General features: G+C 39.1%; 2 protein-coding genes across 4 annotated transcripts; one reads left to right on the top strand and one right to left on the bottom strand.

Moving 5' to 3' along the window:
- Positions 1-404: 404 nt before the first annotated feature.
- zic4 (zic family member 4) lies at positions 405-5,263 on the bottom strand. 2 transcript variants are annotated; one of them, XM_017462736.3, is made up of 3 exons: positions 4,615-5,263; positions 3,883-4,503; positions 405-1,709 (listed from the first exon to the last, which is right to left on the bottom strand). In XM_017462736.3, exons 1-3 carry the CDS (start codon positions 5,048-5,050, stop codon positions 1,312-1,314), a joined length of 1,455 nt encoding a protein of 484 aa, XP_017318225.1. In that variant the 5' UTR covers positions 5,051-5,263; the 3' UTR covers positions 405-1,311. The 2 variants fall into 2 exon arrangements, with proteins under 2 accessions (XP_017318225.1, XP_017318187.1); XM_017462698.3 differs by having other exon boundaries at positions 3,883-5,262.
- A 26-nt stretch (positions 5,264-5,289) lies between these two features.
- On the top strand, positions 5,290-13,304 carry zic1 (zic family member 1 (odd-paired homolog, Drosophila)). Of its 2 annotated transcripts, XM_017452730.3 has the most exons (4): positions 5,290-5,600; positions 9,380-10,998; positions 11,597-11,760; positions 12,360-13,304. In XM_017452730.3, the coding sequence occupies exons 2-4, from the start codon at positions 9,996-9,998 to the stop codon at positions 12,555-12,557; spliced, it is 1,365 nt and encodes a 454-aa protein (XP_017308219.1). In that variant the 5' UTR covers positions 5,290-5,600; positions 9,380-9,995; the 3' UTR covers positions 12,558-13,304. The 2 variants fall into 2 exon arrangements, with proteins under 2 accessions (XP_017308219.1, XP_017308144.1); XM_017452655.3 differs by lacking the exon at positions 5,290-5,600 and having other exon boundaries at positions 9,263-10,998.
- The last annotated feature ends 328 nt before the right edge of the window (positions 13,305-13,632 follow it).

The raw sequence follows: 13,632 nt of genomic DNA, 5'->3' as shown, positions 1-13,632 counted from the left end.
TTAAACGGACAATGCATTTACAAAAAAAAAAAAGAAGAAAAAAAAAGAAAAGAAAAGAATAAGAAAAAAGGAAAGAAATGTTGTGTATCTTTTAATGTTGTGTATCTCAGTTGATTTGTTTATTTATTTATTTGTTTATTTGTTTGTTTATAGATTTTATTTTTCCTTTTGTATCTTAATTTTTATTTATTTGGTTGGTTGGTCTGACATAAAATACCTCACTTATCTATCTACCTATCTATCTATCTATCTATCTGTCTGCCTGTCTGTCTGTCTGTCTGTCTATCTATCTATTTCTTCCACAAAGCTGGCTTAATGAATTTGGTGCACACTATTATAATTGACTTTCCTTTGCAGCTGGAATATACTCGTTATTGTTTTTGCATGTTATTTTACACATTTTATTCAAATTACTGACAACTTACAAGGCATTTCGGTACACATTTTAAGGTTTCGTGTTTTCATAAAAATGGGTTGTTGACGAGGTTTACAAAAATCACCAAAAATAATGCTCACATTGCTCAGAGGAGAATAGTAAATAAAATGTCATATCAAATACAATAACAATGCTTCCATCAAATTGTATCGGCTGCATAAAACACAAGAGAATATTGTCTACGTCTTTATGAAATTCGAATTATTCAAATAATACCAATATTATATATATATATATACTTTTTTTCTTTTACAAACAATAGTAGCAAACATTTTAAAATAGCTGAAATACTGAAACTTACAAAATTAATGTTGACACACATTAAAACGTTGTAGTTTACATATGTACATTTTTTTCATATTGAAGCACTTTGGTTCGATAATACAATAAAAAGATGAATAAATTCAGTACTGGTTCAAAAAAATAAATTAAGAGCTTATTGAAGACAAAAAGGGAAAAAAAATCACGATTTGATAAAATAATACATCTTTATGCATACACAAATAAACCCTGGTGTTGAATGTACACCCTCGGCATTGTATTAACACCTGTAGTGTAAAATTAAATCTTACAGTGTTGAATTAACTTCTACAGCATCCAAATATAAACACTCTAGGTGTGAACACAACACTGGCGCTTTTTGGTGCGACTGGTCAGTACACCATTACAATAAAATGGACACTGGTGGTGATAATAGTTCATATTCAGTCCAAGTGGGAGACAAGTTGGCCACCTCAGTTTTGTGGTTTGGCTGTGACATGTATCTGTCAGCGAGCCAGTGCATTGGGGCCATTGAACACCGCTTTTCTGACTCTCACATGGCCCGGGGCACGCTTACAAAAGTAGCCACGAGCACGCGCGTAAAATGCATGTTTTCAGGAGTTCTGATACGGTGGACCCTCTGAAGGGTCCGGGCTGGACGATCCGCTCTGCGGGGTGTGTGTGCCACCGGGGCCCGAGCTGTGACACACGTACCACTCGCTCAGATTGGCGGCCTGTGACCCCGACAGAGTGTCTCGTCCCAGATCCGACGACGGAGACACAAGAGACGGGGTGGAGGACTCGTAGCCCGAGCTCGTAGGAGGTGGAGACTTGCAGTGTACTTTCATGTGTTTGCGCAGGGAGCTCGGGTGTGTGTAGGACTTGTCGCAGCCTCGCACTTTGCAGTTGTACGGCTTGTCGCTGGTGTGCACGTGAGAGTGCTTCTTCCGGTCGCTGCTGTTGGCGAAGCGTCGATCACAGCCATCAAACTCGCACTTGAATGGTTTCTCGCCTATGTTCAAAATAAATGGGGAAATTTTTTTTATAGCTGATCAGCACAATTTGACTGGTTTGGTCGATATATATAATTTTTTTATTATTATTTATTAAACTTGCTATGCAGTAACATAATTATAGACTTGATATGCATTATTAGTCGGACAAATCAAACAAAATATTTTCCAAACGTAATATGAAAAGTACATCAGTGTGCATAACATCATAACCATCATAACCCAGCCTACTTCCCTACATCCTTTAAAAAATGCAGGGCCTATATGGCGGGCTGTAATTGACTGAATAGGTCTGTCCTCACATCTCTGTCCCTTGGGGTTTGATATTTAGATTGTTAGCAAACTGTGGAAGTGGGCCCTGGTGTCACAGTTGTTATTAGCAGGTCAGGAAGTGCTTCCTTTCCTTTTTGCAATACCTAATTGTTAATGTCACACGCATCTGAGCACCACGTTTGAGACAAATAGGGCCAAAAAAGTACAATGTACATCACAATACCATAGAGAATAAAAGGGAGCAAAAAAATATATATAACAAAATGTCATATAGCACTTATTTTACTGTTGTAGGATGTGGACTTTGCAAAAGAAGACTAGGTGACTAAGCGACTATGAATGGTTGAATTAATTACATTCAAACCACAAGACATTGATTTTTTTTTTTCCGCACTGCAAGCCGCTTATGAGAATATGTAATTGCTGCTGTCTAATTAAACTTGCGTGTTGAATATAAATTCGACCTTCAGCTGTTGGGCTGAGAGAGCCAATCAAGGCTATAGGCTATTAGTGTACTACAAGCGAGAAACGAGGAAAGACACCCTTGGGAAACTGCATCCATAAGCAAAGATTCAGATTCAGATTCCACCACGTAGGAAAATAATTATGGAGGAAACAGGAGATGGAGAATATGACAACGGCTTAGGATATAGGATGAAGGGACCTGTAGTGTAACTAAATAATTAGTTTTTTGGGGAAAGGTGTTAGCAGTATATATAAATATTAGTAAGCGTATAGGCCTTTTGACCAGGGAGGACAAAAATCTTTTTTTTTTTTTTTCGTTTTTTTTCATAAAACTATAAACAGTCATGGTTGAATAATACTGTGACAAAATTTACTTTGTAATGTACCTTATGTAAGAAAGAGTATCCAGTGAACTTCAGGGCTTTAGCGCTTTGCTTTGAACGACTTGTTGCATATCACAGTTAATCAAGACCTTAAGCGTAACCCTTCATTAATCACTACTGCAATAATTAACCTGACTTTGGCCATTCATGCTACTAGCACACTTAATTCTGGATAATCTTGCATATATATAGTATACATAAAAAAAGACTACAGTTCGAGGGAAAATAATAATAATATTATTAAAAACTGACACAGTAGCATTTCTATAGGCTATAGTCTAGCTAATCAGGGGTTAATATATATATATATATATATATATATATATATATATATATATATATATATATATATATATATATATATATAAAGTCTATCCTCTCACCCATTCTATATTTAATACAAAATAGTCTCATACAGCATATGAACTACTGCAATTTCTCTCACACACATATATAACTTAAATAAACGATATTGCGACCTTGGGCATTTTTTGGAGCTTAACCTTTTTTTTTTTTTTTTATCAGCAGGCAATACTTTTGGACACACTCCTCAGACTAGGCCCCACACCACACACAAAAAAATACATGCCCCAGCTTCAAAGATACGCAGTACAAAGAAACTCAGCTTCAGCCATATGCAATACAGAGACACTTGGATAATCACACATTCATAAACGATGCAATGCCCGAAGAAATTCTTTTCATGTGACTTTTATTTCCCTTCAGATCATGAAGGCAGTAGTAAAGCATAATACTTAGCCTATATACGCTGCATAGATATGAGTATAACATACCAAAAGAAATTAAACTAACAGTAGTGATAGTAAAAACAAAACCAAGAGCAATGCTGTAAAATGTACTTTTTTTCCAGCTAAATAAATGTTCTACATGATCACCTGATGTTTAAGATCTGACAGTTTTGAATAGCATCTATATTTGTTTCGATCAGTTTTAACTAGCCTATGGAGTTGCAACGTAAATAGAATTTGCTGTAAAGCGAGCTGCTGTAAAATGAAGTATTCGCTTTAGAGAAACAAATATAAAAACTAACCTGTGTGCGTCCTCTTGTGGATTTTCAGGTTTTCTGATCGAGCAAACACTTTGCCACAGCCAGGAAACGGACACGGAAACGGTTTCTCTCCCGTGTGCACTCTGATATGGTTCACGAGCTTATATTTGGCTTTAAATGGTTTCCCTTCTCGCGGACACTCTTCCCAAAAGCAGACGTGATTCGCCTGCTCGGGTCCGCCGACGTGCTCGACGGTCACATGCGTCACCAGTTCGTGCATGGTGCTGTAAGTTTTGGAGCAGAGTTTCTTGGCCGAGTTTTCTGGCTCCAGCCACTTGCAGATGAGCTCTTGCTTGATCGGTTGCCTCATGTAACGGAAAAACGCACCGTGTCCATGATGGTGGTGGTGTGTGCTTAGGTTCATGTTCAGATTGAGACCGTGGAGAGGCGAAGATGTTGCAAATGGATCCGATCTGCTGCTCGCAACTTGACTCAAGTGATCGGTCCTGACGTACATGTCGCCCGGTAAGCCTAGCCTTATTTGTCCGTTCGAGGCTTGGCCACCCGGTGCTCCGTTGGACGGCTGCTCATGATGGAGTCCAGGAAAGAGAGCATGCGCTCCGGCGTCAGGGTGAAGGTGGCCATAGTGTCCCGGGTAGCTACCTGTGGTCGAGACAAACATTCCGTGGTGAGAGGCGGAACCAGAGGTCTGCTCGGTCAACGCGGGCATGGCGCCTTGAGCTGTCAGATCTCGGCGAATAAGGAAATCCCTACCTGCGGATAGCGCCTGGGCCGCGTGAGACATGGAGTACGGGACCGTCGCCGCAGCCTGCACCGGGCCGAAAGCTCCCGTTGGACTGGAGACCACTTCGCCGTGGCCTGCGATATGATGATTGTGGTGGTGGTGGTGGTGGTGGTGGGGATAATGATGGGCTGGGCTGATTTTGAGGGCCGCCGAGTGCCCCATGGGTTCTGGCCCGAATGGACTCGGCCCCAGGCGGGGTTCCGCCGTGAACTCCCCAGGGTGCGCGTGAGCCATTGAGTGCGCGTGCCCGCCAAACCCCGGGAAGCCTGTCACGCTCTGAGGGGTATGGTGGTGATGATGATGGTGATGGTGGTGAGCCCCTGCCAAGTCAACTAATCTCAGTGCCGTGCTCCGTTTGGAAAACGCAGGGTCCATCACGGGGCTTCCCAACGCATCCACGCTCATTACTCCTAATTTTCTTTTTTAGAATAACTTGACAGCAGGCAAAATAATAATAATAATGATGATGATGACAAATATATTTTAATCGCGGTGGGAAAAAATACAGAACGAGAGCAAAAAAAAATTATATATAAATATATATATATATATAAATATATATATAAAACTTGCTAAAGTTTAGTTCTTATCTATCTGCCTACATGGGATCCCATTCGGTTGAGAGGCAGCAGCGGGACGCTTTGATAGACTGAATGGAGATTCATGGCAGGCGCTGCAGCCCGCGGAGCTAAACAATCATTCCGCGCTCTAATTGGTCAGAGCTCGGTGATTGACGTCACTTGTGACAGTTTCCAATGTGAAGGAGAAGGAAAAAATGTTTTCTAGTGACAGCAAGCAGCCAGAGCGCCTGCGCCGAGCCTCAGGCAGCAGTTGTGGTGGAAAAAAAAATAAAAGTTTTTTTTTTCTTCTGTTGTTGTTGTTATGCAAAGGCTATTGTACTTATACGTGCAAAGAGTTACATCTAAAAAGCAAAGCAATCGTCACGTGACTGCAAGTAGGTTTTTCTGATATTACCAAAGTTGCTTCTGATTTTTTCTTTCTGTTTTTTTTTAAGTCGCTTTCAAACTTCTGATCTAACACTACTTACAGCTTGCTACTAGTGCTTTACTCCTTTCCATGCGCTCATTTGATATCCTGCACAAGGCTTGGCTTTCAACCCAACCTCTCCATAGCATGACCATATGTCTAATGTTGAAAATATCGAATATAAAGCAGCATTTTTTGTTTTGTTTTGTTTTGTTTTGTGTCAGCCGCCCACCAACTTGGCTCCGTCGGCTTCGTAAAGGGATCAGTGTCTCAGAAATGCTGTGTGGAAAAAAAAAAAAAAAAAGCTCCAGTTATTCGGCGTGTAGTAAAAGAGCTGTTGTTATGATCCGAGGTAATTTAGTTTCTGTCCGAGAGTGGATCATGAGCGCCAGAGGAGGCACTTCATCAGGGAACAGTGTGCAGGGTCAGCAAAGCTAAGCAGGCAACGCATGGCTGCGTAAAGCAGCCCAAAGACAAATTCTCCTGCTTATCTGTTGTGGCTTAATAAATAGGAAATTAAAATACTATCCATTATATTTGTTGGCAAAACAGGCAACACATGGCTGTACACAGTTATCCAAAACGTCATATATTCCTAATATATTATGACTTATAATGCATTAAGTATTAAAATATTATTTATTGTATGTGTTGGTAGCACGTGGCAGTACATGGTAGCCTCAGAACACGCATACTGGCTATTTATTGTGACTTACAAAACATGAAATAAAATATTTCTAAGTATATGTGTTGGTGTGCGGAGGTAGGCAAACACGCAACACATGGATGCTTGTACTATATACAAAAACACATATTGCTTATCTATTATGACTTAATAAACAAGAAATTAGAAGAATATCTTATATGGTGGCGTGCATGTCTTAGTTGGAAAATGCAGCCCGACACGTATTTGTGCTTATTTATTTATTTATTTATTTAGGCCTATATCATCTCCATTGTAGCTGTGTGTGCAAACATGCAAGTGGCCTATGGAAACAGATTAACTAATGCTTTGAAAGGATGTTCTTTTTTTTCTTTTTCTTTCTTTTTTTTTTAAAGATATAATCTTTTGATTTTAGAGTTTGATATCAATGAATCTGATGTAGGCTAGAGTGCAAGATCTTTTTTTTTTCTTTTTTTTTTTTTTTAAATATGACTCATATTTGCACACAACTTTAGGTCCAAATAACCTAATAATCAAAGTCTTGTTGAATGTTCTGTCCTTGATCTGCACTATAGTTGTGTGTAGCCCATGTTAATGAAATCAAACAGGGACTTTGTGTGTGTGTGTGTGTGTGTGTGTGTGTGTGTGTGTGTGTGTGTGTGTGTGTGTGTGTGTGTGTGTGTGTGTGATGTGACCCCAAAGGGGTTGAGGGGTCAGACAGTTACCATTAGATTCATGTCACATAGCAGACGCGCAAATGTCCATAAGCAATGGTCGGACTATTGGAGAGAGAGAGAGAATTATGCAGGTCGCTCGATCACTCACTGATTTGTTCCTCTCCAGGAGAGATGAGGCCTTTAATGTCTTCTGACATGTCACACCAACATTTCATAAGATCGAGGCCAATGTCGCGAAATGTAAACCGGTTTAAGTGCTGCTACATACAGGCTCTTAAGCTTGACAAGCTTTTATGCTTTTACGCGTTATGGATTTCCTTTACTTTGATAGGGTGTTTAATACGACTTCCTTTAAGACCGTGATGCTGGATTTATCTGAGCATATAATAAAATGTTAAGAAGGTAACGTTTCACAACATTTAACCGTATTCCAACCACCGACCACTATTCATGCAGGGATTATTTTAGAATTGTAAAATTTTACACGTCAAATGCAAAAATCTACATGTACACTCCAAATACACACTGGATGATTACTGCTAATAATGTTTAATGCGTGTTTAATATTTGATGTAGGTAAATTGCAATTCTCCATTCTCCTGGGAACACTCTTGGATTGATCCATCAGTCCTTGAGTGACAACTCTAGACCATCTCATGCTAAAAATAAATAAACATTAGGTAAAACATGACGGATAAATGAACATGTTAACTCCACTAGCTTGTCTCAAATATATATATCGAGCTGTTACTGTTGTTGTGTAGCCATTTCACTGGGAACAAATGTATGATGTAGATTAGGAATTTGAATAAAATAACTAATTTTAGTGTATAAAACTATCAAAAGAACTAGCAAAAGAAAACTGACTGGAGAATGGTGAAAGGTAGACTCAGCTTTTAAATGGTTTCAGCAACAAAGCAAAATTGATTAATGTACAAAAAGCGCAGGAGGTATATTAATAAATATTCTTATATATATATATATATATATATATATATATATATATATATATATATATATATATATATATATATATATATTAATAACAGTTTATTTCGTGAACTGTTGAGCTATTTCTAATAGGAAGCAAATGTTGATCATAGCCTGTGGGATTCAGTTTATTCACTTTTTATACTCGTGTTGGTGTGAAAAATCTGTTTTAATCCACTGTCGGAGTTAATTCTGCATGTTAGTAAATGCAACACGATGAGAGTTTTCCATTCATCACTCCAACATTTTTTTTTTTTTAGCATGAAATACGATTCTGATTTTTTTTATTTTTTACCTAATTTTTTAAACTAAAAACAAAACCCACATGCAATTATATGCAACAAGTCTCTTTTTAAAAAAAAAATAAATAAAAAAAAATAAAATTAGATTATCGCCTACTCTGACGTCATTTCCAGCAGCCAACCCCCTTGACCGTTCAGTAACTTCGGCCTTTTTACCATGTTCCACCTGTTGAAGAGACACCATCCATATTTCTTTCTAAAAGCACCGTCAAACAAAAATATTCAAGACAACAGCCTCACCCCCACCCCCTCTCCCTCTCTCTCTCTCTCGTTCTTTCTCGCTCTCTCTCGTTCTCTCTCTCTCTCGCTCTGGAATGAGGTGGAAAATGTACAGAGCAGAAGGCTGCAGTCCGGATTTGATTTTCATGGCTCGTATGGCTTTGAACTGCAGCCGCCCGGAGTTTCCTGCAGTGAGAGTGCCGCAAATCCCACTTGATAACTTCGACAAGCCACAACTTTTTTTTTTCTTTCTTTCTTTTTTTATTTCACGCAACGACCCAATATTTGGGGTTTGGTTAGCTATACTAGCCTAAAGCATGGGCATATATATTATGAAAGTTGTTTCCACGCCAGTAGAGGAGTGGCCGCGTTTACACACTTCTATAAATACCAATACAGAAATATGCTTATAAATAAATGAAAAATGGCAGTATGTCTGAATGAAATGGTGTCCTTAGGTTCCGTGGCTTTTCTTTTAATGCAAAACGGAATTTAAAGTGCAGCACAATCAAGAAAAAAACAAACAAACAAACAAACAAACAAAAAGACAGCACGAACACCATGAACACTATAAACTTTTTTTTTTTATGGGAAACATCGGAAACATCTGTATTTGTTAAATAGCTTCGTGGGGTTTTTTTCAGTAAAAATAATACACTTTGTGTGACTCAGATTACACAATGGCACCTATAATAATAATAATAATAATAATAATAATAATAATAATAATAATAATAATAATAATAATAATAATGTTTATTTTCAGTGGGATTTTTTCCCGTTACACTTTGTTCACATGACCCGCAGAAGAAAAAGAAAAGAAAAAAAAAAAAAACTCGCACTCTTGGCCTGTGCATCCCCCAAACTCTGACTTCTTTTTTTTTCTGAATTTCAGGGTGAAATCAACAGTCAGTCTGCCTCCTCACTATATACAATATACCGCAGATTGATGATGTAAACCGACCAATCGCGCCGGCGCTGAGGAAGCTCGCTCTGTTATTTGGTAAAGGTGAATGTTAGTAAAAGGAGGGGTAGGCGAAAAGAAGCTTACGCTCACCAATGACCGGCCACGCACGGGGGTCACGTGCTACCCCCAGCTCCCTTCCCCTCCCCTCCCCATTCATCAGGGGTGGACTGTGTGTTGTCTTTTCAATTCATTTATCTGCAGGAATGATTGCGACTATCAGTCCGAAGCAGCTCGACTCGCGGAGGAGGAGGTGAAAAGTTGGGGAAGAAGATAAACCTGCAGAAAGGGACAGAGACAACAATAATCGCGCGTGATTTTTGCGCGCGCGCATCGTCGGATGAGCTGGACTTGGGGGGAAATATTTTCCCTCTCCACTTAAAAAAAAAAAAAAAAAAAAAAAAAAGTGAATAGAAGTAAACAGGAGACTGGAGTTTGTTTGGTTGCATTAAGTCAGAGAGAAATAACCCCAGCAGAGACAGTTGTTATAGAGTTGCTGTTGTCTTGTGCGTGATTTCTCTCGGTCTGCTCCTGTTGCGGGCTAAAGATGCTCTTGGACGCAGGAGCGCAGTATCCGGCGATCGGAGTGACTACTTTCGGTTCCTCCAGACATCACTCAGCGGGCGAAGTGGCGGACCGCGAAGTGGCTTTGGGGATCAATCCGTTCGCAGACGGCATGGGTGCGTTCAAAATCAACCACGGCTCACATGAGCTCAGTTCCGCCGGCCAGGCAGCGTTCTCCTCGCAGGCGCCCGCCGGGTACGCGGCCGCGGCCGCCCTGGGACACCACCATCATCACCATCACCACGCGACCCACGTTGGCTCGTACTCCACGGCGGCAGCTGCGGCGTTCAATTCTACGCGGGACTTTCTCTTCCGGAACCGGGGCTTCGGAGATGCGACAGGCGCGCAACACAGCCTCTTCGCTTCTGCCGCCGGTAGCTTCGCGGGGCCGCACGGGCACTCGGACGCCGCCGGGCACCTGCTTTTCCCAGGACTGCACGAGCAAGCAGCGACGCACGCATCCGCCTCGAGTGTGGTGAACGGTCAGATGCGCCTGGGGTTTTCCGGCGACGTGTACGGTCGGGCTGAGCAGTACGGCCACGTGGCGAGCCCCAGGTCCGATCCACACTATGCCTCAACGCAGCTACACGGCTACGGCCCCGTGAACATGAACATGGCTGCACATCACGGCGCCGGTGCCTTCTTCCGTTACATGAGGCAACCGATCAAGCAAGAGCTCATCTGCAAATGGATCGAGCCGGAGCAGCTCAGCAACCCGAAAAAGTCCTGCAACAAAACTTTCAGTACCATGCACGAGCTCGTCACTCACCTGACCGTGGAGCATGTCGGCGGACCCGAGCAGTCAAATCACGTCTGTTTTTGGGAAGAATGCGCACGGGAAGGGAAACCGTTCAAGGCCAAATATAAGCTCGTGAACCATATCAGAGTGCACACCGGAGAGAAACCGTTTCCGTGTCCGTTTCCTGGCTGTGGCAAAGTGTTTGCCAGATCAGAAAACCTGAAAATCCACAAGAGGACGCACACAGGTAACATTCTTTATTTTATATTATTATTTATTATTATTATTTATTATTATTATTATTATTATTATTATTATTATTTTTTTTTTTTTATTATTATTAGTAGTAGTAGTAGTATTAAAGCTGAGTAAGCAAAACAACCCCATAATGATATTAACATTATCAACAACAACAACAACAACAACAACAACAACAATAATAATAATAATAATAATAATAATAATAATAATAATAATAATAATAATAATAATGAGATATGTTGGTTATATATTACTTGAAATTATTATTTAAAAAAATACATCTGAGTTTATAAGGCAGTCTATCTTGAATGTAATTAGTTATTAATTAAGGTCAAATGCATTACCCTCCTGATAGGTGTTGTCTTAAACAGTATGGAAATGCTTATTATTATTATTATTATTATTATTATTTTTAACTATTTTGTTTTAAAGTCGCAGAAATTTGAGAAATATGAGTTGATAGAGTAAAATTGCTGGCAAGATTTAGAAGCTGTTTGAATTGTTTACACTTGATGGTGCAGTTTAAATATAATTATCGAGTAAAGAAAACTGACAGTATTTATGCTTTTGTTGCTTTTGTGTAGGTGAAAAACCGTTTAAGTGTGAGTTTGACGGCTGTGACAGGCGGTTTGCTAACAGCAGCGACCGAAAGAAACACATGCACGTCCACACGTCAGATAAACCATATCTGTGCAAAATGTGCGACAAATCATACACACACCCCAGCTCCCTCCGGAAACACATGAAGGTATGTGTACACATTTGCAATGAATATATGTATGCATTTTTCTGACTTTTTTAACTATGCGTTTTTTTCCCGCTATTACTATTATTATTTTTCTTTCTTTCTTTGGAGTATTATTACGCAGAGAGAGAGAGAGAGAGAGAGAGAGAGAGAGAGAGAGAGAGAGAGAGAGAGAGAGAATCAATGCTTGCTAGAAAAAAATAGTGCAAAGAATAGATATTAGATCTGTGGCGTGATGAATCTTTGCTTTTCGTTCCCCGTTAATTCGTTCTTTGGATTTTATTTGTTTTGCATAATACAATTAAACAGAAACAAAATATAAATATACAACAATTATATATATATATATAGCCTAATGTTATACTTTGAAATCGTAATAATGATGCAATGTTTGATGATTTAACGTTTGATTACAGATATTTCGCATTTATTTATTTATATAATTATTTATTTATTTATCTTCACACCGTAATCCCATCACAAAACGTCTCAATACGTGAGGTTTGACCTGACAGTCAGTTTTTTTTTTAATATACGTATAAAAAAAAGCATTCCTTCTTTATCACGTGTTTATATATTTATACTTATATTTCTAATTTCAGGTTCACGAGTCGTCGAATCAAGGCTCTCAGCCGTCTCCAGCAGCCAGCTCAGGCTACGAGTCCTCCACTCCTCCTACCATCGTCTCCCCATCCACAGAGAACCAGGGCAGCAGCTCCATATCGCCTTCAGCCTCCTCCACCGTGCACCACACCACCACCTCCACCCTGGCCTCAAATTTTAACGAATGGTACGTGTAAATATTTTCAACAGCAGAACAACAACAAATAAAAAATAAAAAAAAGAACGAAAGAAAGACTGCAGATTTAAGACTGCTTGGAAATGAAAACAATCAGCCTGTTCGCAAGGACTCTTAGAGGAAGAGAAATAAAATGGAGAACCCTGATTGTTTTCTGGCTATATAGCAGAAAGAAATGAGTGCATGGACGCGGTGCGAGGCCGACAACAATAGACTAAAACGTATTTCCCTAATACACATATATTTTTTAATTTTCCTTTCATTTTTTTTTCTTTTTTAATTTTTTAATTTTTTATTCTTTTTTTTTTTTTGTTAGTTTTTTTTTGGGGAGAGAGACTGCTCACCGGGGATCAGTTGCATGCTACAAGGAGGTCGAAAAAAACCTTGCCTTTTTTTGTACATAAAGATTTACCTAGTTTAAAATGTAATATTTTTATTTTGTAAATAGTCATAACACAGTTTAAGGGAATTTGTGAAAAAAAAAATGTGGTCCCTAGATATATGGAAAATGAGATGGCTTTACGAATATTGCGATGATTTAGTCTTGACTGAAAATGGAGAATGTTATAGTTAATGTGTACCAAATGTGAATTACTCAGTATTATACCGTCTACACGTTTACCTAACCGACTATTAGTATTAATGTGCTTTTGTATCCAGTGCAACATTTCGTCTAAAGTCCAGTCTGAGTAGCACAATTGTTGTTATTTAATGTCATGTCGATAAATTGTGTAGTGAAAGCCTGAAACGTGTCAATCTTGTTTATGTAAAAGTGATATAAAAAAAAAAAAAAACATATTAAAAAAAAAAGACTGTCTATTGCAATGCCACTTTGCAGGAAATTATGACCTGTATTACGGTTCAGTTTTCCATATTTATCCGCATGTAAAGGATCCGGTAACTCATGTTATAGACATATAGGTCTTATCGATATTTATGGAGAAATGCGTTTGGTAGGGTATGTAAAATTTAGTTTTCCAAATAATGTTTGGTTACAATTTCGTACAATATTAAAGAATTAAACGTACAACATTCAATATGCCTTCAATATTTTTGTTTGCTCAAACATGTGCACT

The sequence above is a fragment of the Ictalurus punctatus genome, chromosome 1 (assembly GCF_001660625.3).
Source record: "Ictalurus punctatus breed USDA103 chromosome 1, Coco_2.0, whole genome shotgun sequence".
Lineage (NCBI taxonomy): Eukaryota > Metazoa > Chordata > Actinopteri > Siluriformes > Ictaluridae > Ictalurus > Ictalurus punctatus.
Note: the sequence above shows the minus strand (reverse complement) of the source record. Positions and strands in the feature narration are given on the sequence as shown.

Bases quoted from the DNA above. Each gene is read 5' to 3' on its own strand.
- zic1 (XM_017452730.3), top strand. From the start codon at position 9,996: ATGCTCTTGGACGCAGGAGCGCAGTATCCGGCGATCGGAGTGACTACT. The intron at 10,999-11,596 runs GTAACATTCTTT...GCTTTTGTGTAG, and splicing joins CCACAAGAGGACGCACACAG to GTGAAAAACCGTTTAAGTGT. The intron at 11,761-12,359 runs GTATGTGTACAC...TTCTAATTTCAG, and splicing joins CCCTCCGGAAACACATGAAG to GTTCACGAGTCGTCGAATCA.
- zic4 (XM_017462698.3), bottom strand. From the start codon at position 5,050: ATGAGCGTGGATGCGTTGGGAAGCCCCGTGATGGACCCTGCGTTTTCC. The intron at 1,710-3,882 runs GTTAGTTTTTAT...TTTTGAACATAG, and splicing joins CCACAAGAGGACGCACACAG to GCGAGAAACCATTCAAGTGC.